The sequence below is a fragment of the Scylla paramamosain genome, chromosome 25 (genome assembly GCF_035594125.1).
Source record: "Scylla paramamosain isolate STU-SP2022 chromosome 25, ASM3559412v1, whole genome shotgun sequence".
Taxonomy (NCBI): Eukaryota; Metazoa; Arthropoda; class Malacostraca; order Decapoda; family Portunidae; genus Scylla; species Scylla paramamosain.
This window is the reverse complement of record NC_087175.1, coordinates 4,685,001-4,712,286: the sequence shown is the minus strand read 5'-3', so window position 1 is coordinate 4,712,286 and position 27,286 is coordinate 4,685,001. Positions and strand designations below refer to the sequence as shown.

At 43.6% G+C, this 27,286-nt stretch overlaps 2 protein-coding genes, 1 long non-coding RNA gene and 1 other non-coding gene across 4 annotated transcripts; 2 read left to right on the top strand and 2 right to left on the bottom strand.

Moving 5' to 3' along the window:
• The first annotated feature begins 263 nt into the window (after nucleotides 1-263).
• Nucleotides 264-4,449, top strand: LOC135113138 (centromere protein V-like). The gene is made up of 2 exons (XM_064028210.1): nucleotides 264-529; nucleotides 3,477-4,449. Exons 1-2 carry the CDS (start codon nucleotides 409-411, stop codon nucleotides 3,599-3,601), a joined length of 246 nt encoding a protein of 81 aa, XP_063884280.1. The 5' UTR covers nucleotides 264-408; the 3' UTR covers nucleotides 3,602-4,449.
• A 284-nt stretch (nucleotides 4,450-4,733) lies between these two features.
• On the top strand, nucleotides 4,734-4,823 carry Trnai-uau (transfer RNA isoleucine (anticodon UAU)). The gene is given in 2 exon segments: nucleotides 4,734-4,771; nucleotides 4,788-4,823. It is a non-coding gene; the product is annotated as a tRNA-Ile (tRNA).
• A 3,960-nt stretch (nucleotides 4,824-8,783) lies between these two features.
• On the bottom strand, nucleotides 8,784-9,636 carry LOC135113129 (uncharacterized). Its single transcript, XR_010274720.1, has 3 exons — nucleotides 9,427-9,636; nucleotides 9,169-9,270; nucleotides 8,784-9,066 (listed from the first exon to the last, which is right to left on the bottom strand). It is a non-coding gene; the product is annotated as an uncharacterized LOC135113129 (long non-coding RNA).
• A 4,145-nt stretch (nucleotides 9,637-13,781) lies between these two features.
• LOC135113137 (uncharacterized) lies at nucleotides 13,782-17,010 on the bottom strand. Its single transcript, XM_064028209.1, has 2 exons — nucleotides 15,224-17,010; nucleotides 13,782-15,008 (listed from the first exon to the last, which is right to left on the bottom strand). The coding sequence occupies exons 1-2, from the start codon at nucleotides 16,438-16,440 to the stop codon at nucleotides 14,765-14,767; spliced, it is 1,461 nt and encodes a 486-aa protein (XP_063884279.1). The 5' UTR covers nucleotides 16,441-17,010; the 3' UTR covers nucleotides 13,782-14,764.
• Nucleotides 17,011-27,286: the final 10,276 nt, after the last annotated feature.

Genomic DNA, 27,286 nt, shown 5'->3' with positions numbered 1-27,286 from the left:
TCACACTAACAACAATGAACACACCTGTCCTTCCAACTAAGCAAACACACCTGTACTCCCACACTTACAATCAACACACCTGCTCTTTTGTCCCTGTCTCCTAAACACACCTTCTTACATTCCCACACTGACACACCTGTTCCCAAACACACCTACATTCCAACACTAGCAATAATTAAAACACCTGTCCCCGCCTTTAACCTCTGCTTCTTTCTAAACATACCTGCCTTCCTCCTCTTCTTCTTGCTCCTCCTCCTACACAAACCCAGTGCCTCCCACACCTGCCCTGCCACCCTCCTCCTGCCCCCCACATCTGCCCTAACACCTGCTGCCCCGCCCCACAGCTGCAGCATCTGTGTCAAGAAGCAGAACAAACACTTCATCGTGCCGTTGAGTCAGTTCAAGCTGATGAGTGGCCACGATGCGCTCACCACCTACACCTTCAACACCCAGAACGCCAAACACACCTTTTGCTCCACCTGCGGCGTCCAGGCCTTCTATATCCCGAGATCTAATCCGAATGGGTACGGTAAGTGAGTCAATGAATGAGTGTAGTATTTTTTTCTTTACGTTTTTCTTGTTTCTTTCCTGGTTCGTTTCAGAGATATCAGAATAACACAAATGAATATAAACTCTTGCTTTTTCTTTTTCTTTTCTTTTCTTTTTTTTTTTTTTTTTTGCCATTATAAATCAGTTCAGATGTTAAGTCAACAGTAAAATTGAAAGCTGTAACCGTTTCCCGGTTCACCTTCCCCCATTTCCTTCCTAACTCGCTTTACATACAGCAGAACAGCATTAGTTGGTCAACCTACACCTGTTCAACTGCAGACTAATGAGTAAAAGCGAGTGTAGTAATATTTTCCCTGTTTACTTTCCCCATTTCTTCCCTAAATTCAATATAAACTCTTGCGGATCTCATTTATTTGTTTACCTTTTCTAGTTTGTCAATATATACCCGTGCATAAGCTGGTGAATGAGCAATTGGGAGTGTCGTAATATTTTTTAGGTATACTTTCAATATTTCTTTCATAATTCGTTCCAGACATCACAAAAGAAAAAAAAAACAGTCAATATAAACTCTTAAAGGTCTTAATATTTTTTTTTTCAGTTAGTCAATATATATACCTGTTCAGATGTAGCCTAATGAGTAAAAGAATGTTGTAATATTTCTTCTTTACTATCAATATTTCTCTCCTAATTCGATCCACAGACATCAAAATAACGCTACTTTGTCAACAGTAATTAGTACAGATGCAAATTGAGAAGTAAAAGATATTTATCTCGTTAAGTTTCTCCATTTTTCTCGTAATTCGTTCCACAGACAACAAAACAACGCTAGTCTGCCAACGGTAACAGCTACATACAAATGCCAAAGTAAAATCAAGGAATAGCAAACTTTTAGAGAAATATTTCACGCTTTGACTTTTTTTTTAAACTGCCGCTCCTCTGGGCATATCCCGCCAGGGGTCGCCACGGCAGATCAACCGTCAACGTCTCCATCGCGCTCCGTTTTCTATGCGTCAAATAGGTCCGCATTCAGTAGCGCTTTGCTGTCTTACCACGAGTACTTTCAAAGGCTAAGGTCATGATAGTTCGGGTTCTAATGAGTGTTCCTCTTATAAGTAATGATCTAATCTTGTTAACTGTCACTAAAACCATAAAAAGCATCCTAAAAAATAAAAAATAAATAAATAAAACATGTAACTTTAACTATAGGCCTTTGAATGTTAGGGAAGGCTCGGCGCAGTGATTCAGGATGGTCCTCAGTCACGCCATTACAAGCAAATCTTCCTTCACTACATTCATAAACCTCTCTCTCTCTCTCTCTCTCTCTCTCTCTCTCTCTCTCTCTCCTCTCTCTCTCTCTCTCTCTCCTTGCGGGTGGATCCATCGTCAGCATCCTCTCCCCACACTCCTCGTCTTTCTTGGCACGTCCAACACTATACCAGTTACTCGATTACAAACACGTCTTTCTTCACTACCTCCATGAACATTCTCTCAGTCTTCCTCTCTTTCTCTCTCTCTCTCTCTCTCCTGCCGGGTGAATCCATCGCCAGCATCCTCCCCCACACACTCCTAGTCTTTCCTGGCACGTCCACACCACGCCAGTTAGTCCATTACAGGCACGTCTTCCTCCACTGCATCCATGAACCTGCAAGTCTCCCTCTAGTGAATAAATTGTATAGACGCCGCGAAAGATACATCGAGATACAGTAAAGCAATAAGACTAGGGTGGGGATGAGCGATAATATTAGAGAAATAAATAAATAAATAAATTGGCGCGTTAAATTGAAGGGTAGGCTGGGCTAGGTTCAGATTTATTAAGATCATCCATTTCACTGCCGGTTCCTTCATTGTGTAGATAAGGATTTGAGAGAGAGAGAGAGAGAGAGAGAGAGAGAGAGAGAGAGAGAGAGAGAGAGAGATGAGAGAGAGAGAGAGAGAGAGAGAGAGAGAGAGAGAGAGAGAGAGAGAGAGAGAGTGAGAGAGAGAGAGAGAGAGATAACGATATTGGCCTGGAAACAAAATTAGTGGGTACTTGTTTGGTTTGTTATCTACGGGGAAAAAAAAAAAATAATAGGCTAAAGTTTTTCTCATATCCCCGTAGTATACAGCTGGGATGGAGACGAGAAGACAACAGCAATGAAGAAACACGATATTGCCTCACGTAAAGCTCACCTATGAAGACAATGAGAAAAATGTTGGCAGTCTGAGCCACGGCAAGACTGTATTCCTCAGCCTGGGCACGCTCCCTTTCAGTATTCAGTCTGTAAATTATCTCAGGAGTGGAATAATATAATGTTTCCTAATGTAACACTCACCAGCGACGCGTTGTGTTGCTTGTCTGGGCCACCCACACGCCAGATAGCTGTATGTTACTTCCTTCCACTCTCCTATCTTCATTATTCAGTCTGCAAAGTGTGAGAACAGTGTTAGGCTAATTCCAGACTGCATTAATACTTGCCATTCTCCTCTATCACTCTCCTCTCTTCATTATGCAGTCTACAGATTATCATTAACATGCATGAGTCTTTGTCAGAGGGCTAGATTAAGTTAGGCTAGGTTTGTTAGGTTAAGTTAGATTTATTCAGTTCATTCATTTTATTGCTGATCCCTTCATTGTTTTTTTTTTTTTTCATGTACGAGGGGCACTGGCCAAGGGTAACAAAAAAAAAAATAAATAAAAAAAATAAACGAATAAAAGACCCACTGAGGTGCCTGTCCGTAAAGAAAGACGAAAAGGATCATCAAAATTGGAAAGGACAGGTGTCTTGAAACCCCCATCCTTTCTGAAAAAGTTCAAGTCATGGTAAGGAGGGAATACAGAAGCAGGCAGGGAGTTCCACAGTTTACCAGAAATAAATATTGTCTGGAAGTTACTAGGTTAGAATTATTTCCATAAAACCCCACACACACACATACACACACCACCTTGCCTCCATCCCACCACCTCACCTGCTAGTCGCCCCCCACAGGTATTGCCCCGCACTGCCTTGACCCGCCCCCCACCAAGGTCAAGGTAGAGAAGTTTGACGGGCAGAACTGGGATGAGTCCTTCAAGAAACACCCGAACATCGCCAGGAGGTCCAAGGAAAAGTAGCAAGAGCAAGGGGAGAGTCCACGCCATCACCGCTGTCTTTGAACGGTGGTGGTTTAGAATTGTGATGTAATGTTTGTGACGTAATGCTTGTGGTGATGTAATACTTAAGGTGATGTAATGTTTGTGATGTATATCGTTAGTACAGGCCGTAGCAGGGAGGAGAATACACAGGAATATGAGTTTAAAGGACCATATTCTGAAACACATCTGCGCTACACCTTCACTTCTTTCAAGATGCTCTGGTTGAAGTTACACAGGTTTTCAAGGGTGTTTTTGTGGTTCTATTGACAGATTAACAGGATCTCTTTGTTGTTAACTGGAGAAACACACTTGAGAGCCTGCTTAATAGTTTATGTGACCTTAGAAAACAGTCTTGGTGAGAGAGCAGACGGTTTCTCAAGACCGGCCTTAGATACACCTTCCCTCTGTCACCGGCATACGTGCGTCACTGAGTGTTCAACTGTAAACATTGAGGCATTCATTACTGAGGGAAGGAAAAAACAAAGTCATTGTATAGTTATTTGTGATGTAAATGTTAATCTCAAATTCGTTTTTTTTTTTTTTTTCATGTAACGTATTTTTAAGCTATCTCTGTACCACTGAATGTTGTCAATACGCTTCTACTTGATGTCGACAAAATGATAAAATATCGACATAGCAGTAAGTAACAGACATTATACGGTGAGAAATATACATCGAGATTTGCCTCTCATTTTTTTTCTACTTAACTAATGCATGTAATGATAATATAACGGAAAACCCATTATCTCTATCTAATAATGAATATACATTGACATATCGTTTGAAGTGGCACTCATAATGAAGCGAGAAATATAGATCCTAATTCACGTAAATTATGTCATTCCTTCCTTTATCTACAACATGTAAGGGTAAAATAACAAGCATTCACTATATCTCATAACGAATGCATCATGGTGACATATCAACTGAAGAAACAAACATTGTGAGACGAGAAATATATATCTTGGCTCACATCAATTATTTTATTCCTTCCCTTAACTACAACAGGGGTACGATAGCAAGCATCCACGACTTCCAATAACAAATGCATCGTATCAGGAGGGGCAAGATGGCGGCCAGAGAGCGTCCTGCCTCCCCACTCTGCCTCGTGGCCCCAGTGGCGCAATCGGTTAGCGCACGGTACTTATAAGACAGTTTCTGAGCCATGCCGGGGTTGTGAGTTCGAGCCTCACCTGGGGCATAATTTTCCTTGCCCCAATTCCTTCATTCACAGCCTCGCCTCGTTATCCGAGACTCCCAAATTGTGAAGAAATAAAGAAATATGATATTAGTGTGCTCTTATTTTCATGGTTTTTGGACAGCGTTACTGATTGCTTGTTTGGCTTCAAGTTTTAGCACAGACGAGGTTTCATATCATCAGCGGTGGTTTCACGCGCTTTTAGACAAACTTTAATAAATAATTAAATGTGTTATTTTGCTACTATTTTTTATTTTTTTTATTTATTCATTTATTTTACTTTTTTATTTTATTTATCTATTTTTTATTTTATTTTTATTATTTATTTTTTATGTATTTTTATTTATTTTTTATTATTTACTTTTTTGCAGTATTATTGATGTGAAACTGGTTTCAAGATAGTTTTATCACCGCAGTCTTATGTAACATCACTTTCTGTTTCCCGCGCTTTTAGAATCTACTATTTAAGGGAAACGAGCGTAAATCTTTCCTGTCTGGCTAATCTCAGGATTCGAACCATGGAGTGCAGTGACCCCGCGTGCACTGCTCTCACTGCCCCGCTGCTGTTGCGTCATTGATTTTCGACCGTCTACACTGCATCAAACTGGCACTCTTCTTTTCTTCCTTTTTTTTTTTTTTCCTACTTTTTTCCTTCTTTTTTTTTCTTTCTTTATTCCTTCTTTTCTTTCTTTCTAATGTAAGAGAGAATCTGACTATTGGCAACAAAGGAACGAAAAAGGAAAGAATAGGCTACGCTGCTAGGCTAGGATTAATACTTTTTTTTTCTATTTTCTTTCTTTTTACTGCAAGAGAGCATCTAACCAAGAGTAACAAAACAAAGAGAAAAAGGGCGAAAAGATGGCGGAGAGAAAGAAAGTAAAAAAAAAGGCCGAGAAGAAAAGGAAAAGGAAAAGAGAGAGAGAGAAAAAAATAAAAAAAAGTCCTCTGAAAATGCCAGTCCCTTAAAGGTCCACGAAGAATAAGTCAAATATTATAAGGGAAAATTAGTAAGAGGAGAACGTGATGATACGAGGAAATGCATAAAATCTTCACTTCTTATTCCTTTTTGTCATGAGTTAGGGAGCAAGTTTTGTGATGACGTGACGCGAAGAATGTTGTAGTTAAGTTGATATTATTTGAATCATTTCGAGCGTGGAATGGAAAACGATATAAATTGATAGATTTTAATTCATATATACAGATTTCCTACGTCGACCAAAGTTATAACACTCTAAATAATAATAATAATAATAATAATAATAATAATAATAATAATAATAATAATAATAATAATAATAATAATAATAATAATGTTGCATAATTTTACCTTTATTATCTTTTCCAATTAAGGAATGTAGGAAAATATAAATGCATCTAAACACACACACACACACACACACACACACACTTCACACACACACACACACACAGCGTAGGCTGTGGTTACATTTTTTATGATAAGTGACTGTTCTGAATATTTTCCCTTCTTTCCTCTCCGTTTTCTATGTGTCCTGCCTTGTTGCTATAGTGCCTATTATTTCCTTCCTCTCTCTATCCTTCCTCGTGTGTCCTTCGCTCCTTGATCTTTCCTACGCCCTCTCTGTTATTCTTCGCCCCCAAACAGTCCATTCCAAACAATCTTTCCCTCTATCCTCACTCACAAACACTGCCCATCCTTCCTTCCTTCCTTCCTTCCCTCTCTGAGTGCTCCCTGTGTTGTGACGGGCATTCAGTTCCTGCCACCGCTACATGGCTGAGATTAGTGGAGTTACTGGTAAAAATGCATACTTGAAAATAGTGCCACAGAAAACGAAGTCGTCTTAAGATAGACTGTTCATTTATTTTTTTATTTGAGTGTTCACGGGCGTTGATGGCCAGTATCAGTACTGTGAGCTGCTGGGCTGGAGAGGATATGGCTGCTGAAGATTCGGTAGTCTAATCCTATAAACGGTTTTTTTTTTTTTTTTGTCATGTAACTCCTTTATTCTCTCTCTCTCTCTCTCTCTCTCTCTCTCTCTCTCTCTCTCTCTCTCTCTCTCTCTTTTACTTTGTGATACATTTTGATTTTTAAATTCATTTGACCCTAATTCTTATTGAAGAATTTATTTATTTATTCATTTTTTAGATACCTTCATCCCGACTATGAAAAAAGATTTTTTTTTTTTAAGGAAACATGCCACAAATGAGAAAACACACACACACACACACACACACATTTAATCCTACCAAAAATAGATAAATAAAAATAATATTGTTGAAATAAATAAATAATAATAGTAATAATGATAATAATAATGTTTGATCCGCTGTAATGACGCTTGGCACTTTCTGTTCTCCCTAAATACAAGTCACGCTAGCTGCAGAGCATCTCTTGGCCATGTGCCTGCTGAAGGGCCTTGCTGCATATTCTCACCGCACGTCACCGCCCACTGGCCTGTCCACGGAGCCCCCTCCCTCTGAATACCACTCAAAGGCCCAGCGTCAGTAATCACGAGGGGACAAGAAACAAAGGGTTCAGGCTTGATAAAGTTAGATTTAAAAAAGTGATAATGAAAATTTGGTGCACAGAATGGTAGATGAATGACAGACTCAGCACTTACGTTGTTAGTGCAAAGAAAGAAAGGAGCTCTGAAAGATGATTAGACAAATTTATGAATGAGGGTGGTAAGTGGAAATAGACTGGCATGTTTCGTATAGGGACTGTCACGTGTAGGCCTGATGGCCTCCTGCGGCTTCCTTTATTCTTGTGTTCTTACAGTCCCGTTAACTTGTTTGCGTCAGTCGCACGAGCGCCGCGTGACGTGTACCGGGCCGCCAAGCACACCCTGAGGTGGCAGTGCCGTGCTTTACTTTCACCCTGCACTTCACCCAGCGCCGCCACGTCACACCGCGTGTAGGGAAGCATGGCGCAGGGGAAACGTCACAAAGTTTGACGTAGTTGAAAATGACGCACAAAAATCTTTGCATGTTATGATGCTGGCACTGATGCTGGTGAGTTGTTGGCATTATTGACAATAATTCTTATTTATAACAATTGTTGTTATATTAGACTGCTGGCCAGCCTCGCTCAGCCAAACCTCCTGTAAGAACCTCGTGCTTACACATTACTGGTGAAGCAAGCACACCATACTGCGCTAACTAAAATATCACAACACATCACATAACAAAACGTGAATAAAAATGTACACCTACGTACGTACACGTGGATGGACGTGAAAACTGCACCTTACGTCTACAAGCAATTAGACATACAGACAAACCGACACACACACTAGCACATGCACGGTGCCACCACCTGCTGCGTCCCCACGCACCCCGCACACCACCTAGCTCCCCCTCCACCAGAGGCAAGGAGCGGGAATCCACACATTAGGAAAAGAACGTGAGGGCGCTCTCTCTCTCTCTCTTTCTCTCTCTCTCTCTCTCTCTCTCTCTCTCTCTCTCTCTCTCTCTCTCTCTCTCTCTCTCTCTCTCTATGCATGACTGCATCACACTTGACCTTAAGCGAGCGTTGCTGCAGCTGCTGTGCCGCTGTGCTGCTGTGCCCTTCTGTCTGCACTGCTCCGTCTCCACTGATTTCTTTATTATTACCAACAAACACCTGTACCCCCCTGCTCCGCCACCTGCTGCTCCCTCATGCCCCCAACACACCCATCAGCTCCCCCACGCCCTAGAGGCAAGGAGAGGGAATCCCAAGCAGTAGGAAAAGAACATCACGCAGTCCTTGTAAGAACTCTCTCTCTCTCTCACTCTCTCTCTCTCTCTCTCTCTCTCTCTCTCTCTCTCTCTATGCATGATTGCGTCACACTTGACCTCAGGCGAGCGGTGCTGCAGCTGCTGCGTTGCTGTGCCGCTGTGCTGCTGTGCCCTTCCGTCTGCACTGCTCCGTGTTTCCACTATTTTCTTTATTATTACCAACAAACACCTGCACGACTTCCTCAACACGGAAAAGAGAACATTCACTTATCTACTGAATGTTTTATTTGACGGAACTGCTAACACGAGACAATTATACGTGACTCTCTTCCTGCATCAGTATTGGTTACAGACAAGGTTACAGACGAGCGGCGGCGGGGACAGTGAAGCGGCGAGGGCAAGTGTGTCGTGCAGTGCGAGGCCCACGAGCACGTCCCCACACTGGCCTCTCCGTGAGCCCCGCCACAGGACACACTCCCCGGGGGCCAAGGGAGTCAGCGGCGGTACAGGAAGGCTCTGGCAGCCCGCACTGGTCTCTCGAGGGGCTAGCCTGGAAACATTATCAAAGGTGCAACAAATATAAGAGTCTTTTGGATGAACTTGTGAGACACGTAAGTCAACATTCAAGAAAAGTGCAGCGTGTGGGACTTACCTGCAGAGTTGCAGTGCTCCGGGAAGCATTTAGGCCTTCCCTCAAGACAGTAACACGTGCCACATTCGGTATCCCAAAGCAATGCATTCCTGCACTCCTGCCCTGCGTGGTGGGGAGTAAAGGAGGGGAGTTAAAGGTCTCCTTTCCGTGCGTCCATTGCAGTGCCTCACCGATTGGTGATAGTGAAGATGGTGGTGACCACGTGCCGATGATGGCAACTATCATCATCATTACCTATTATCATCCAAGCTGCCTCACCCTGTGGGAAAGCTGCCGCCACCGCCGCCAGCAGCAGCACCGCCAACAGCATCGCCACTAGCACCGCCTGGGCCCTCATCCTGGCTGGCAGCGTGCAGGACTGCAGGTCCTCTCGACACACAGGAGCTGCGGGGCATTGAGGCACCGCCGCCCTGCACACTCAATTTAAAGAAGACCCTGGCAGGGCTGCCGCTCCTCGCCGGGGACCTCAATGCGCAGTGCACACCCAGCAGGCGCATCCACTCACCCGTCGCCCTGCACATCACCACGACGCACAGTTTCGGAGACCAACAGGAGGGATCCCATTAGGTCCATAAGACTTACGACGGTTAGGCCCAGCGAGTGCATGGCAAACATCATTGCGAAGGATCTAAATGGGAGGCATGAAATAGTCAGAGGGTGGAGGAGAGGAAGGAACAAGCCCTGAATCATCCAAGGCAGAGTTTTTAGTAAAGGTTTGAGCGAAGAGTTCAAGTTTAGAAATACTCGTAGATGTGATGGCAGTGGTGCCATCAGGTTGAAATAAAGGAGGGAAAGATGAAGAAGTAAAGTTATTAGAGATATTTTGGCTAGGTGCCAGAAGTCACTAGGGGAGTTAGATCTTGAGAGATTTTCACACTTCCTATTAACGAAGGAGTTTGTGGCTAGTCAGGGAACAGACTTGGCATGGTCCCGGAAAGAAATATAAAGCACATGAGATTCTGGTGATGAAAGGCTCACGTACATTTTGTGGGCCACCTCTCTATCATGTATAGCACGAGAACAGGCTGTGTTAAACCAAGGTTTGTGAGGCTCAGGGCGACAAAAATACCGAGGAATGAACGCCTCCATGCCAAACACTATCACCTCTGCATTGCACTCAGCACACAGAGATGAGTTTCTGAGACGGAAGTAGTACTCATTCCATGGAAAATCAACATAATACCTCCTCAGGTCCCCCCCAACTAGCAGAGGCGAGACGCCAGAGGCACATCTGCCCTGGAGGGATTGGAGCGACAGGACAAGATACAGATGTGAGGTTGTGATCAGAGGAGCCCAATGGAGAAAAGAGGGTAACAGCATAAGCAGAAGGGTTACAGGCTAGGAAAAGGTCAAGAGTGTTTGGGTGTATCTCCAAGACGGTCAGGAATACGAGTAGGGTGTTGCATCAGTTCCTCTAGGTCATGAGGATAGCAAAGCTGAAAGTTAGTTCACTAGGATGGTCAGTGAAAGGAGGGGAAAGCCAAAGCTGGTGGTGAACATTGAAGTCTCCAAGAGTGGAGATCTCCGCAAAAGGGAAGAGAGTCAGAATGTGCTCCACTTTGGAAGTTAAATAGTAAGAGATTTTTTTTTTTTTTCTATAGTCAAAATAGTTAGGTGAGAGGTATACAGCACAGTTAGATTTAGTTTGAGAGTGATTCTGTAGTCGTAGCCAGATGGTGTAACACTCGGAAGATTCAAGAGCGTGGGCACGAGAGCAGGTTAAGTCATTGTGCACATAGACGCAACATCCAGCTTTGGATTGAAAGTGAGGATATAAAATGTAAGAGGGAACAGAAAAGGGGCTACTGTCAGTTGCCTCAGACACCCGTGTTTCAGTGAGGAAAAGAAGATGGTGTTTAGTAGAGGAGAGGTGGTGTTCTACAGATTGAAAATTAGATCTAAGACCGCGAATGTTGCAGAAGTTAATGAAGAAAAGTTGAGGGCGGTGTCAAGACACTTAGGGTCGATACTAGAAGAGCAGTCCGACCTGCGGACATTTGTGGTCCCGTCTGCCTATTCTGCCTAATACATATACGGTGCCGCACCCTGCGTCCCCACGCACCCTGCACACCACCCAGCTACCACTCCACCAGAGGCAAGGAGCGGAAATCCAGACAGTAGGAAAAGAACATGAGGGCTCTCTCTCTCTCTCTCTCTCTCTCTCTCTCTCTCTCTCTCTCTCTCTCTCTCTGCATGACTACATCACACTTGACCTATGACGAGCGGTGCTCCAGCTGCTGTGCCGCTGTGCCCTTCTGTCTGCTCTGCTCCGAGTTTCCACTGTTTTCTTTATTATTATTATTACCAAAAAACACACATACCCTGTACCTGTAGCCCACTGCTCCGCCACCTGCTGCTCCCTCATGGCCCCAACACACCCGTCAGCTCTCCCATGACCCAGAGGCAAGGAGAGGGAATCCCATGAAGAAAAAAAAGAACATCACATAGTCCTTGTAGTTGCTGTAAGGCAACAGCAAAAGTTTCACCAAAATCTCTAAAAGAGGATGACCAAGACTCGGTAAGGAAAGCCAGATCACCAGTAGAGCGGCCTTGACGGAACCCATACTGGCGATCAGATAGAAGGTTGTGAAGTGATAGATGTTTAAGAATCTTCCTGTTGAGGATAGATTCAAAAACTTTAGATAGGCAGGAAATTAAAGCAATAGGACGGTAGTTTGAGGGATTAGAACGGTCACCCTTTTTAGGAACAGGTTGAATGTAGGCAAACTTCCAGCAAGAAGGAAAGGTAGATGTTGACAGACAGAGCTGAAAGAGTTTGACTAGGCAAGGTGCAAGCACGGAGGCACAGTTTCGGAGAACAATAGGTCCATAAGCGGAAGTCCAATAGGTCCATAAGTCGGAAGATTCAAGAGCGTGGGCACGAGAGCAGGTTAAGTCATTGCGCACATAAACGCAGCATCCAGCTTTGGATAGAAAATGAGGATAGAGAAAGTAGGAGGGAACAGAAAAGGGGCTACTGTCAGTTGCCTCAGACACCTGAGTTTCAGTGAGGAAAAGAAGATGAGGTTTAGAAGAGGAGAGGTGGTGTTTTACAGATTGAAAATTAGATCTTAGACCGCGAATGTTGCAGAAGTTAATGAAGAAAAAGTTGAGGGGGGTGTCAAGACACTTAGGGTCGTCGACAGAAAGGCAGTCCGACCTGGGGACATTTATGGTCCCCTCCCCAGATGGGGACTCCGAGGCTGGTGTAGGAGTCGCCATGATGGTTTTAAAATTTTTGAGTGAAGAGTGTGTGTGTTACTAGGTGCTTGTAATTTTGTGTGGAGGAAGAGAGTTGTCTTTAGAGGGCAGGCTGTGACTGCCCACTTGTGTTGTGAGACACAAAGGGAAACGTTCAGTGAAGTCACAGCTGGGTTTAATGATAAGTTCACAGCACCCCCTGAACAGTGCTTTAGACCTCACTGGGAGTGATTATCTACTTCCTTGTTGGTTCAAACCGTGCATGTGCTAGTGTGTGTGTCGGTTTGTCTGTATGTCTAATTGCTTGTAGACGTAAGGTGCAGTTTTCACGTCCATCCACGTGTACGTACGTAGGTGTACATTTTTATTCACGTTTTGTTATGTGATGTGTTGTGATATTTTAGTTAGCGCAGTATGGTGTGCTTGCTTCACCAGTAATGTGTAAGCACGAGGTCCTTACAGGAGGTTTGGCTGAGCGAGGCTGGCCAGCAGTCTAATATAACAACAATTGTTATAAATAAGAATTATTGTCAATAATGCCAACAACTCACCAGCATCAGTGCCAGCATCATAACATGCAAAGATTTTTGTGTGTCATTTTCAACTACGTCAAACTTTGTGACGTTTCCCCTGCGCCATGCTTCCCTACACGCGGTGTGATCTAATCCTTCTTCATATATATATATATATATATATATATATATATATATATATATATATATATATATATATATATATATATATATATATATATATATATATATATATATATATATATATATATCCGATTGATAATTTCTGTGGCCTTCGAAATTTATCCTGATAAGAAAACAAAAACGGAGAGAACAAAAACGGAGCCAAGGTTTCACAAATAATGACACGGGAGACTTTATTAATTTAATCATTTATTTATTTCATTTCATTTATTGTTATTTTGCTCACAATTTCTTGAAGTGAAAGAACAAGTTTATAAGCAAGGCTACGGTGATGAAAAAAACTGGTGTATGTTGGGCTGCTCTCTCTCTCTCTCTCTCTCTCTCTCTCTCTCTCTCTCTCTCTCTCTCTCTCTCTCTGTCTCTGTCTTCTGTAGTTGTAGTTTACACGACACGAATTAACCACGAATTAACCACGGCCACGACCTGCGCAGGCAACACTCAAGGGAGAATGAGCAGACCTTCCTTGTTGGTTTAAACTAGCAGTGTTTTGCACTGGTCTTGTTGTTGTTGTTGTTGTTGTTGTTGTTGTTGTTGTTGTTGTTGTTGTTGTGTATCAGTTGCATCAGTCATAACAATTATTATTATATATATTAATCATATCATTCATATATTTCATACTACGTGTGCCCACGTGGCCAGCCTCAGCCTGTTTTAACCCTTCTCCTCCCTATCGCGCTCTCAAGGGAATAACACACCTTCCTTCACTACATTCCCTGCAAATCCTTAGGGAAAACAGCTGCATCACCTTCCTGTCGTCCTCCTTGGTCATTGGCCAAAATAACGACGTCTACCGTTGGCTCCTTCACCCCATTTCCAAGCATCTCATTGGTCATTTCTTCATCTCAGATACGTTTCTTCTCATATAAATAGAACCTTACGCGTAGCTAGAAAGTCAGTCTGCTGAGAAAGTCAGTTCATATCAGTTCACAGAGTTCAGAGAGAGAGAGATTGGACACAGCTCAAGTCAAGTTCATATCAGTTGAGTTTCATATCGGTCCAGAGAGAGAGAGAGCACATCAGTATCGTCCCGTCTGTAATCAATTGTGTCTCTGTACCACGCGTGTACATCCTCCCCATCATTAAATCAAGAAGAACTCTTATAAGTTGTGTCTTTTACTCGCACAATGAACCACAATCAAACCACTACCCACGACCTCCACGCTACCAACAATATCAGGCTACTACCAGGTCCTGCAGAGCAGCCACCACCATACCAAGAAGAATCCTCATCAATACAAGAGCGGCAAGTACATCATCGGAACCAGAGGCGGTAAGAATCACATCGGAAACAGTGGTGGCCAAATTTATCTGAAACAGTAGTGGCAACGGGGAGGTAAGAATTTGTATCGAAACAGTTGTTGTTGTTGTTATTGTTGTTTTTATACTCTTCTTTTTCTTTAACACTTTTCGTCTGGCAATTTCTGCAGAAACTCGTGTTACGAATGTAGGAAAAAATGGCACCGGAAAGAATGGCACAGGAAAAAATGGCACAGGAAAAAATGGCACAGGAAAATAAGGCACAGGAAAAAATGGCACATTGTTTAGTCTAGGAAAAAATGGCACAGTACAAAATGTGCTAAAAAAAACTCAAGCTAAAAACGATACAATCAGACAGTACAATCAGCTAAAATTTGTTCACACTTTATTTCTATACATTTTACTGACTTTTCTTATAATGCTTAGGACTTCCATCGAATGTTGTGACCCGCTCCATGTAAAAACTCCTCAACTGATTTGCGACCATCACGGCGATCTTGGCAGAGGTTCTTCATTCGTGTTTGTAGATTCTTGTACACCCTCTTCTGCCGTTTCTTGGGAGGCCCGCCACGAGATTCTAGCACCAACTGGGTAGCTACAACAGCATGGTCAGCTTGGATCCACTGGATTGCCCGCCATATTGTTGGGTGACTGTGACCAACCAACCTAGGAAAGTGATTATCGTAAATAGTTTGAGTTGCGTGGTAACTAACTAACCAATGACCATTCTAAGCTAAGCACAGTTATTCTGCTGGACTTAAAGCTCTAACAAAAAACAAAAACAAAAACAACGTGAAGCGCATCTTTTTAAAATAATTATAAAATGTGAAGAATATAATATAAAGTACCGAGTTACAAACATTTCCATAAATTTAACCAACCTGCTGTATCGATTGTTCCATCCCTCACATAAGTTGTTCGTGCGAGACTCGTCTCGAATAGTTGCTTCATGCACATTCCAGATTTCTGGAGGAAACCGTGGAGGAATGAGGCGGAGCTGAACTCTTGGGATCTCATTGTCATCTTGCTGTCTTTGGACTCGTCGATAAGTTCCCGTTACGTAGGTCTGATCGAAGTAAATGACGAAAGGCTCCATGCCCTCTGGTGTGTTGTGTTTGAGGTAATTCATGCCGGCAGACACATCCTCTAGGGGAAGGAAAGCTAAACTGTCGACCATAGCACAGAACAACTTAATATCCTCATTTTCCTTGTACACAGTTGCCAGCCCTAACTCTTGTATTTTTGTCCATGATGACTGTGTCAGATGGTAGAAGCAGCAGCGAATAGTAACTTCCGATCCCAGTATTGCCGTGATGGCCTGTAGAGTTGCTTGTTCAAAGTCAAGCATAACGGTTCTAGGGTCTGGATACAGGTGGTACTCTGCACATTTCTCAAGAACTGCCGTAAAAAGTTGTTCATAGGTGTTTTGAGTCTTGTGTTGAAGGAATGCATAAACAACGGAGACAGCAGTGTTTCCGAGAGGAACACGAATTACATACAATTGTGTAAACTTAGGAGGGGCCATGGCAAAATTTCCATCCATCATCCAGATGTCTGATTTTGCTAAATGTCGTAGGGTCTGTTCACTTGCAAAAACAATAATGCGATTGTTACTGTCTTGACCATTGTCATAAATCAGGAACGGTTGTGGTTCTGGTCCACCTGTTGATGCCCATTCTCCCGAGATAACAAGTTCCTGTAATGAAGCAGGGTCGCGAGGCTGATTGGCGCTTTGGTGATGCCGAATCAGTCGTTTACAATGTTCTTGTGATACGAAATGAGCCTGCGCTTGGGTTCTCATGGTTAAGGCATTTTGGGCGTATATTTGACCAGGTTTATCTCTGGTAGTTTTTGCTAATGTTTTCATTCTAGACTTACACTTGGCTGCTTCAATAGCACTTTCGTCACCATCATGATTGTGTTCTGTTAAAAGTGTTGGGTTTTCATTTTGAAGAGATGTTGTTAATGCCCCTTTACATGAAAGTGTTCGCTTGACACACCTCCACCGCACCGTTTCACCTCTTGACCACTGCTTGGTATACATGTATCCACTGTAACACAGTTTGAGACCTCCCTTGTTGCTTTCGATAATTTCCATCGCAAAAAAAGTCCACAGAGTCCACTAATCAAATTATTCACAACGTGAATCAATCAAAATCAACACACATAACGAGTCAATGTGAATAACGTGAATCAAAAAATCAAATTATTCACAACGTGAGCCAAGAAAACTTCTGATCGATTTCGAATATAGGCTTCGAACACTTATAACATAACAATATAGGCTTCGAACACTTATAACATAATAATAATTATCCAGTTTCAGATATCGGTGTATATGCTTGTGTGCCATTTTTTCCTAGGCTAAACAATGTGCCATTTTTTCCTGTGCCATTTTTTCCTGTGCCATTTTTTCCTGTGCCATTCTTTCCAGTGCCATTTTTTCCGAGTAGCCGTGTTACACCCTGTATACCGTTCATTACTGTTCACCACGGACTCGTAACAACCCTTACAACGTTCCTTTACTCACGGGTCACCATGGACAGTGACACACAGGAGTCCCATGGCTGCCCAGTCTTGTCCCTGTTGGCAGACCCTCCCACGACCACGAGTGACGCCCTGGGGACCCCCGAATGTGTGTCCCTAGGTGAGAGCCGCGAGGAAGGCCTATACACCTCCCCATACTCGTGAAGGAAAGCACCTGCCGCCAGTCTTGTCTGTATCACACAGCACCGTACGTCACACTTGCACTCACTCAATGTACACTCGAGTCTGAAGCTGACCAATCTGTATTCACGTGCACTGTTTTGCCTGTTCGCTAAATCCAAACTGCTCTGCTGACACTGTCCTTACAAGGAAATGAGTCTGGCGTGCCTAGTCTGTGACCAATACTAATGTGAAAATAACGTGCCTAGTTTTGACAGACGCGTGAAAATGAAATGATGGGTACATGAACTGACGTTTTCGTTGTCGTGCATCTGTAAGCTCAGTTATAATGGCTGCTGTGTGTCATAATTGTAGAAAATAAAGAATTGTGTTCATAGGCTGTCCGATTAACGAAAAGTGTTTAGTATGTTCATAACTTGATGGTCCGTGGTACGAGTCTGTCCTTACGTGTTTGTAACCTAACACACCAAAACAAGTCCTTGTTTTATGGTTGTAGCCGATCACTTTTTAGTGGTATTTTTTTTTTACTACTACTACTACTACTACTACTACTACTACTATACTACTACTACTACTACTACTACTACTACTACTATACTACTACTACTATACTACTACTACTACTACTACAGCAGCTCTAATGAACTAATATCGTTGACTTGGTGGTGTGAGAGCCACAGGGCAGGGAAGATATGTGGCGGTGTTGTGGTGTGTTTGCTACAACACACACTCACCTCATGTATGGTGGAAATGCAAATGTTAGCTGCTGCTGCTTATTACCAGTCTGCTTGACAAAAAAGACTTGTGTAATAAACCGCCAGGGGCCCCTTGTGGTGACGCGACGCAGAAGACTTGTGGCATTGAAGTCCTCGGTGAAGAGCGGCAGTCCTGTCACGGTCTTTATATAGAATGTGCAGGGCGGCGGTGCATCGACGCCTCCCAGCTCCTGTGTGGCGAAAAGACCTGCAGTCCTGCCCGCTACCAGCCAGAATGAGGGTTCAGGCGGTGTTGTTGCTGGTGGTGGTGGTGCTGGTGCTGGCGACGACGGCGGCGACTTTCCCGCAGGGTGAGACCACTGCGAGGGTGATAATGATGATCATTATCATCATCGGTCGTTGAGCCACTGTAAAAGACACAGGGAACACTCTTCTAACTCCTTTCTTCCCCACCACTACGCAGGGCGTCGGTGCAATAACAGGCAGTCGTGGTTTGTCCGGTGCAACCGCTGCGCCTGTATTAATGGTATGCCTGTGTGCACCTCGCTGTACTGTGGTCCTGAAGGTAAGCCTTAAACCAGTGCACTTTGTGTGAAAGTGTCCGTGGCTCACTAGTTCATCAGAAAGACTCATGTTTGTTGTACATAAGAACATTAGAAATAAGAGAAGGTGCAAGAAGCCATCAGGCCTACACGTGGCAGTCCCTGTATGAATCATGCCTACCTATTTCCACTATCATCCCCATCCATAAATCTGTCTGTCTGTGACAGAGTTCAGAGCTAACTATTGACTCCTAAATCTTTCCCGTACCCTGAACCTGCCAGAGCTTCGTTGTTTACTGTGTACCTACTGTGTGGGTTTCCTCTACCTACGCTAAGTACTTTGCATTTGTTGATATGAAACTGCATTTGCCATCTGTCTGTCCATTCGTTCATCCTATCCAAATCTCCCTGCAAGGCGATGGCATCCGATTCTGACCTAATTAATCTACCTATCTTCGTGTCATCCACAACTTACTAACGTCACTACTAATTCCACTGTCCAAGTCATTGGTGTATATTAAAAACAACAGTGGCCTTAATACTGATCCCTGTGGCACCCCACTAATAACATGACCCCACTCTGATTTAGAGCTGTTTATTACAACTCTCTGTTGCCTGTTGCTTAACCATGACCTTATCCAGCCTAACACCTTCCCATCTATCCCGTGTGCCCTAACCTTTCTCAGGAGCCTCTGATGGGGTACCTTGTCAAACGCTTTACTTAAGTCCAGATATTGGATTTCATAATTATCACCATTATCTGCCGCATCGTAAACCTTACTGTAAAAAATTTACAAGTTCGTTAGGCAAGACTTACCCTTTGTGAAGTCATGCTGTGACTGATTTATCAAATTATGTTTGTCTAAATGCTCTCTAATATTCTTCGCTATTATTGACTACATTAATTTACCTACAACATCAGTTAAGCTGACAGGTCTATAATTAGACGTTAAAGTTTTATCTCCTTTCTTAAAGATGGGTACTACATTAGCCTGCCTCCACATTACTGGTACCTCACCCGACTCAAGTGATTTCCTAAAAACAGAGACTAACGGTTCACTAGTATCTGGCTTTCCTTACTGAGTCTTGGTCATCCTCTTTTAGAGATTTTGGTGAAACTTTTGCTGTTGCCTTGGACATATCAAAAGCTTTTGATAGAGTCTGGCACAAAGCTTTGATTTCCAAACTACCCTCCTACGGTTTCTATCCTTCTCTCTGTAACTTCATCTCAAGTTTCCTTTCTGACCGTTCTATTGCTGCTGTGGTAGACGGTCACTGTTCTTCTCCTAAATCTATTAACAATGGTGTTCCTCAGGGTTCTGTCCTGTCACCCACTCTCTTCTTATTATTCATTAATGATCTTCTAAACCAAACTTCTTGTCCTATCCACTCCTACGCTGATGATACCACCCTGCACTTTTCCACATCTTTTCATAAACGTCCAACCCTTCAGGAGGTAAACATATCACGCAGGGAAGCCACAGAACGCTTGACTTCTGATCTTTCTAAAATTTCTGATTGGGGCAGAGCAAACTTGGTATTGTTCAGTGTCTCAAAAACTCAATTCCTCCATCTGTCAACTCGACACAACCTTCCAGACAACTATCCTCTCTTCTTCAATGACACTCAACTGTCCCCCTCTTCTACACTGAACATCCTCAGTCTGTCCTTTACTTATAATCTGAACTGGAAACTTCACATCTCATCTCTAGCTAAAACAGCTTCTATGAAGTTAGGTGTTCTGAGACGTCTCCGCCAGTTTTTCTCACCCCCCCAGCTGCTAACTCTGTACAAGGGCCTTATCCGTCCATGTATGGAGTATGCTTCACATGTCTGGGGGGGTTCCACTCATACTGCTCTTCTAGACAGGGTGGAATCAAAAGCTTTTAGTCTCATCAACTCCTCTCCTCTAACTGACTGTCTTCAGCCTCTCTCTCACCGCTGCAATGTTGCATATCTAGCTGTCTTCTACCGCTATTTTCATGCTAACTGCTCTTCTGATCTTGCTAACTGCATGCCTCCCCTCCTCCCATGGCCTCGCTGCACAAGACTTTCTTCTTTCTCTCACCCCTATTCTGTCCACCTCTCTAACGCAAGAGTTAACCAGTATTCTCAATCATTCATCCCTTTCTCTGGTAAACTCTGGAACTCCTTGCCTGCTTCTGTATTTCCACCTTCCTATGACTTGAATTCCTTCAAGAGGGAGGTTTCAAGACACTTATTCATCAATTTTTGACCACTGCTTTGACCTTTTTATGGGACTGGCATTTCAGTGGGCATTTTTTTTATCAGATTTTTGTTGCCCTTGGCCAGTGTCCTTCCTACATAAAAAAAAAAAAAAACAGTGCCACCACCTGCTGCGTCCCCACGCCCCCCGCACACCACCCAGCTCCCCCTCCACCAGAGGCAAGGAGCGGGAATCCACACAATAGGAAAAGAACGTGAGGGCGCTCTCTCTCTCTCTCTCTCTCTCTCTCTCTCTCTCTCTCTCTCTCTCTCTCTCTCTCTCTCTCTATGCATGACTGCATCACACTTGACCTTAAGCGAGCGTTGCTGCAGCTGCTGCGTTGCCGCTGTGCTGCTGTGCCCTTCTGTCTGCACTGCTCCGTCTCCACTGATTTCTTTATTATTACCAACAAACACCTGTACCCCCTGCTCCGCCACCTGCTGCTCCCTCATGCCCCCAACACACCCATCAGCTCCCCCACGCCCTAGAGGCAAGGAGAGGGAATCCCAAGCAGTAGGAAAAGAATATCACGCAGTCCTTGTAAGAACTCTCTCTCTCTCTCTCTCTCTCTCTCTCTCTCTCTCTCTCTCTCTCTCTCTCTCTCTCTCTCTCTCTCTCTCTGTTTCGTGTTTTCTTTTGTTACAAAGTAAAACTTGCATCTCTTTCCGAGGATGACAAACAAAATATCTCATCTACTGAATGTTTTACTCAATGGACTGAACTATTCACACACAGCACAGTATTCGCGGATTTATTGCTGCATCAAGACAGCGAGGTAAGCACTGAGGCGAGGAGGACAAGGGTGGTGTGTAACTCCCCACACAGCTCTCCCACCCGTGATCCCTGCCTCGGGACACACCGCAGGCTCCCAGGGAGTCAGCGGCGGTGCGGGAAGGGTCTGCCAAACTGGTCATAACCTGCAAGTTGTGGTGGAAACATTATCAAAGATACAACACACATGAGTCTTTCTGATGAACCAGTGAGCCACGGATACTTTCAGGTAAAGTGTACTGGATTGAGGCTTACCTTCTTCAGGACAAAACCGCAAGGTGCACGCAGGCACACCATTACTACAGAAGCAATCGTTACACCCGTCATTCCATGACTCCCCGTCTTTGCACCGACGCCCTGCGTAGTGGTGGGGAAGAAAGGGAGTTAGCAGAGTGTTCTCTACGTCTTATACAGTGGCTCAATGACCAATGATAATGATGGTCATCATTATCATCCTCGTAATGGTCTTACCCAGCGGGAAAGTTCCCGCCGACGCCGTCGCCGCCAGCGCCAGCACTACCACCACCACCACCAGCAACAACACCGCCTGGGTCCTCATCCTGGCTGGCAGCGTGCAGGACTGCCGGCCTTCTCGCCACACAGGACCTATAAGGCGGCACCGCCGCTTTGCAAATTCCAGGGCTGCCGCTCCTCGCCGGGGACTTTAATGCCACAAATCCTGCGCGTCGCGTCACTACGAGGGACAGGCGGCCTATTACACAAGTCTTTTCTTGTTGTCATGAAGACTAGTAGTAGGTAGCAGCAGCAGCAGCAGCAGCAGCAGCTAACATGCGCATATCCACCACATATGAGGTGAGTATGTGTAGCAGCAAACACACCACAACACCCCCACGTGTCTCCCTTGCCCTGTGGCTCTCACACCACCAAGTCAACGATATTAATTCATTGGAGCTGCTGTAGTAGTAGTAGTAGTAGTAGTAGTAGAAGTAGTAGTAGTAGTAGTAGTAGTAGTAGTAGTAGTAGTAGTAGTAGTAGTAGTAGGAATAGGAGTAGTAGTAGTAGAAATAGTAGTAGTAGTAGAAATAGGAGTAGTAGTAGTAGTAGTCGTAGTAGTAGTAGTAGTAGTAGTAGTCGTAGTAGTAGTAGTAGTAGTAGTAGTAGTAGTAGTAGTATAGTAGTAGTAGTAGTATAGTAGTAGTAGTAGTAGTAGTAGTAGTAGTAGTAGTAGTAGTAGTAGTAGTAGTAGTAGTAGTAGTAGTAGTAGTAAAAAAAAAAATACCACTAAAAAGTGATCGGCTACAACCATAAACAGGGACTTGTTTTGGTGTGTTAGGCTACAAACACGTAAGGACAGACTCGTACCACGGACCATCAAGTTATGAACATACTAAACACTTTTCGTTAATCGGACAGCCTATGAACACAATTCTTTATTTTCTACAATCATGACACACAGCAGCCATTATAACTGAGCTTACAGATGCACGACAACGAAAACGTCAGTTCATGTACCCATCATTTCATTTTCACGCGTCTGTCAAAACTAGGCACGTTATTTTCACATTAGTATTGGTCACAGACTAGGCACGCCAGACTCATTTCCACTACACTATTTGCCTCTCTTCTCTTCAGTGTTCTCTTGATTTGCCAAGAGTCCACCAACTGTCAGACCTTGTAAGGACAGTGTCAGCAGAGCAGTTTGGATTTAGCGAACAGGCAAAACAGTGCACGTGAATACAGATTGGTCAGCTTCAGACTCGAGTGTACATTGAGTGAGTGCAAGTGTGACGTACGGTGCTGTGTGATACAGACAAGACTGGCGGCAGGTGCTTTCCTTCACGAGTGTGGGGAGGTGTATAGGCCTTCCTCGCGGCTCTCACCTAGGGACACACATTCGGGGGTCCCCAGGGCGTCACTCGTGGTCGTGGGAGGGTCTGACAACAGGGACAAGACTGGGCAGGCATGGGATTCCTGTGTGTCACTGTCCGTGGTGACCCGTGAGTAAAGGAACGTTGTAAGGGTTGTTACGTGGCCGCGGTGAACAGTAATGAGCGTTATGTATGGTCTGGTGTGTGTCTGTGTTAGTGTCTGTGATAAGCAGTGACTAATGAATCATTACCAAAGGCATAACAAGCATCACAGGCAACCAAGTAAGATAAAATTGCGTTAATTAACTTCCATGTAGCACACACACACACACACACACACACACACACACACACACACACACACACACACACACACACACACACACACACACACACACACACACTTTCTGACACTTACGTTGAAAGCCACAGCTAAACACGGTGCACTCAGGAACGCCATCACGACAGATAACACGTGTTACATCCGTCACGCCCTCCTCACACTCCTGCCCAGTGTTGCGGCGAGGACGGTAAAGAAAAGATATAAAGCTCATTAGGTCTAAGTCTGCAATACTGATAATGATGTTGACGATTATTGTTTTTTTTAATTTATTTATTCATCATTATCATTATTTAACATTTTTTTATTTATTTATTTATTTTGTTTTTTATAGGCCACACATCAACTTTGCCTTGTGTTAAATACTATTCCTAAGTTTTCCTCTTGTCTGAAAACTGATTAGCGGGTGATGTGCCTTTGTCGTGAGCATCTTCCGTCTGGCGATGCCGTAACACAACTGCACGGTGCGACTTACGTACGTACTAGTGCGACACCGGCAGCCTGACGCAGGAACACTGGGCAAGTGAAGGTTGAGTATACCTATAGTTTAGATACTGATAAACATTTAAACGAAACACTTATTTTTCTGAAGCCTGTGTAACTACGTATGTATAACTCATAAAACAAGACATGCACCATGAAAGAAATATAAAGCCAGGAAATTATCATACCTACATCTTTCGTTTGACTCCCGAGAGATGACAAACATGGCGTAGGCGTGACCGAACAGTGACACAGTACAAAGCCAAGGCTGCAATAACATGTGGCCTGGGGGAATGTGAGGCACCGTGAGGCAGAGTGACCCATGACCCATGCTCCCCCACCCTCACTACCATACCGCTGTGACCAAGACACCTGTAGCCGGAAACACTTTGCTCTCTCGCCATGACTGTTTTCAAAGACCATAGAGATGATTTGCGGGTCCTCAAGACTGTTTCCCCTTTAAATTATGTAGAAAGCTTGTTAAACTGTCACTAGAACCATTAAAACACCTTTGAAAACCTATGTAGCTTCAATTATATATAGCCCTTTAAGTTTAGTGGAGGTGCAGAGCAGAAATGTTTCAGAATACGGTCCTGTAGTGTACATGAGGTCACACTGAATAGCGATGCCAATGAGCAGTGACCGTAGCTTGAGCCTTACGCTGCTTGGAGGCCGCCCCACCACCACCACCACCACCACCAGCATCACCACCACCTGGGCCTTCATCCTGATCATCATCTTACTTATAAACTTTTCTTTCACTTCTAGGAATTGTGAGCCAAAAAAAATAAATAAACAAGTAAATAAAGTAAAGTACAATAAACTAAAATAAGTAAATAAATAAAGCTTCCTGCGTCAATATTTGTGGAATTTTGGCTGCGATTTTGTTCCGTCATCAGGATAAATTTCAAAAGCCACAGAAATAATTATTCGGATCCTCAAGGATGTTTTTCTCGTTCATAAAGCGAAATCCTTGTTAAACTATCACTAGAATCATTGAAACCCTAATTACGTCCTCTAGAATATGTTGAACTACGTATCACTAGAATCACGAAAACACCCAAGAAAGCCCAAGCACCTTCCACGAGTAGATTCTGTTGCAAGTATTAGAGGTAACACGCCGGTATGTTTGTAAATGAGACCACGTTTTCTGTTAATCTCTCTCTCTCTCTCTCTCTCTCTCTCTCTCTCTCTCTCTCTCTCTCTCTCTCTCTCTCTCACGCAGCCAGCCCACCTTATAAATGAAAAGAATGAAGGAAAAATAGAACGAATGAAAAAGGAAAGAAAGGAAAGAAGGAAGGAAAAAAGAAAAGGATGAAGGAGATAGATAGAATGAAAATGGAAAGAAAGAAATGAAAGAAAGAAAGAAGAAAGGAAGGAAGGAACGAAGGAAGAAAAAAGGAAATAGATGAAAAGAATGAAAAAGGAAAGGAAGAAAGAAAGGATGTTATTTACACACAATACACGATACAATACACAATACAATACACAATACAATACACAATACACAATACACACAATACTACAAAACGTGACATCTACAGTATCATTTAGGTGTGAATGTATTCGCTATCACGTGAATCCGGGGGAAAAGAATGCCTGTGTGTGTGTGTGTGTGTGTGTGTGTGTGTGTGTGTGTGTGTGTGTGTGTGTGTGTGTGTGTGTGTGTGTGTGTGTGTGTGTGTGTGTGTGTGTGTGTGTGTGTGTGTGTGTGTGTGTGTGTGTGTGTGTGTGTGTGTGTGTGTGTGTGTGTGTGTGTGTGTGTGTGTGTTCCCTGGCCTGGATTGCCGCTCATCTTTACCTGCGTGTGGTGTGGTGTGGTGTGGTGTTGGAGAAGCTATGTGGGTGTAAGGTGGGTATTTTGTCAAGTGGTGCGATGTGGTGTGATGTGGTGCTCAGAAGGACGCTGGTGTGGTGCGGGAGAAGGTATGTGGGCTTAAGGTGAGTGTTGCGTCACGCGGTGTGGTGTGGTGCGGTGTGGTGTGGTGTTCAGAGAGGTGCTAGTGATGGTGCTGGTGCTGGTGTGGTGTGGTGTGGTGTTCAGAGAGGTGCTAGTGATGGTGCTGGTGGTAGTGATGGTGTGGTGTGGTGTGGTGTGCTGGTGCTGCAGACCACAGTACTTTTTCAACCTATTCTAAGTCCGTGCACCTTTTCGATTTTTTTCATTTTATTTATTTATTTTTTATTTTTTTTTTTTTTAAGAAATTCATGTACCTCGGCGTTTTGGACAATTGATTACAAAAGAATGACATATTTAACATTTTCTCTTGTTTTCAGACTGAAGATATAGAAATATAAGTATTAGATATCTGTTTTAAACGTGTGAAACAGCTCTTCGGTCCTAAGTAATTGTTATACAGGTGTTAACTGTAAAATAAAACAAAATGCCACGTCTAAACATACGAGGCGCGAGTTCCACCTGAATGTAATACACTAATACAATACATAAATTTGTAATACTTCAATCTCAATTCAAATTATTTTTTTTACATGAGACTTTCTAAAACATCTCTTCGTACTGAGCACTCTTACACACACTGGCTATGTCATGTACTCCTCCGTGTGCCCATTATTTCCAGGCGCTCTTTGAAAAAATTCACGCACCCTGAGATGCACCCCGCACCGAGGCTACCTGTCGCTGCTCGAGTGCTTTAGCATCAAATGTTTTTGAATATCTTATCGAACTTTATATGGAATGTTTTCCCTTACAAACGCCTTCAGTACATAGTAGTGTTTTCTTTTATAAATGCCTTCTATTACCTTATGCAACTTTATAATAATTTCCTTACAAACGCCTTACGGTGCCTCACGCAACCTTCTAGTACCAGCGCTTTGCCTTGTGTGTTGCAGCACCCTGGGAACCTTCAGAGCAACTGTGTTTCCCTCACACCCCCTCCGAACTCTTTACACACGTCCCCTTAGCGCTGCCTGACCTCAACACCTTCTTTTACCAACAGTGCGGAGGTTTGGCACAGACGGGGCCGCGTAGGAACACTCGCCTTGCAGTGACTGGCGGAAATCTAAGCCAAACAAAGCACCTGCTGGGGATATGCATGCCTGGGACTCCCTCCTTCCTGCACCATGTCCACAGGCAGTCTTGGCCAACAGTCTCCCTGAATAAACATGACCCACGAAGGGGAAAGACCCGTGGCTGGTGATCAGGAAGAGTTCTGATGTACGCTTTTAGTGAAGAGGGTGAGATGTGGCGCAAAGCAGAATGAAAGCAGACATTACGGGATATTGCGAAGACTCAAAGAGATTCGCATGAACTGGTGGCGAAAATTAAACCAGTGCAAGACAAATCATTTAATAAAACAAATAAATCTAATTAATTTTAAATAATAAATAAATATATGAATAAATAAATAA

What these genes read in the sequence shown, in the direction of transcription:
- LOC135113138 (XM_064028210.1), top strand. Translation starts at nt 409, where the DNA reads ATGAGTGGCCACGATGCGCTCACCACCTACACCTTCAACACCCAGAAC. An exon ending in ATCTAATCCGAATGGGTACG is followed by an intron (nt 530 to 3,476) that starts GTAAGTGAGTCA and finishes CGCCCCCCACAG; the next exon opens with GTATTGCCCCGCACTGCCTT.
- LOC135113137 (XM_064028209.1), bottom strand. Translation starts at nt 16,440, where the DNA reads ATGGAAATTATCGAAAGCAACAAGGGAGGTCTCAAACTGTGTTACAGT. An exon ending in TGGAACAATCGATACAGCAG is followed by an intron (nt 15,009 to 15,223) that starts GTTGGTTAAATT and finishes TCACTTTCCTAG; the next exon opens with GTTGGTTGGTCACAGTCACC.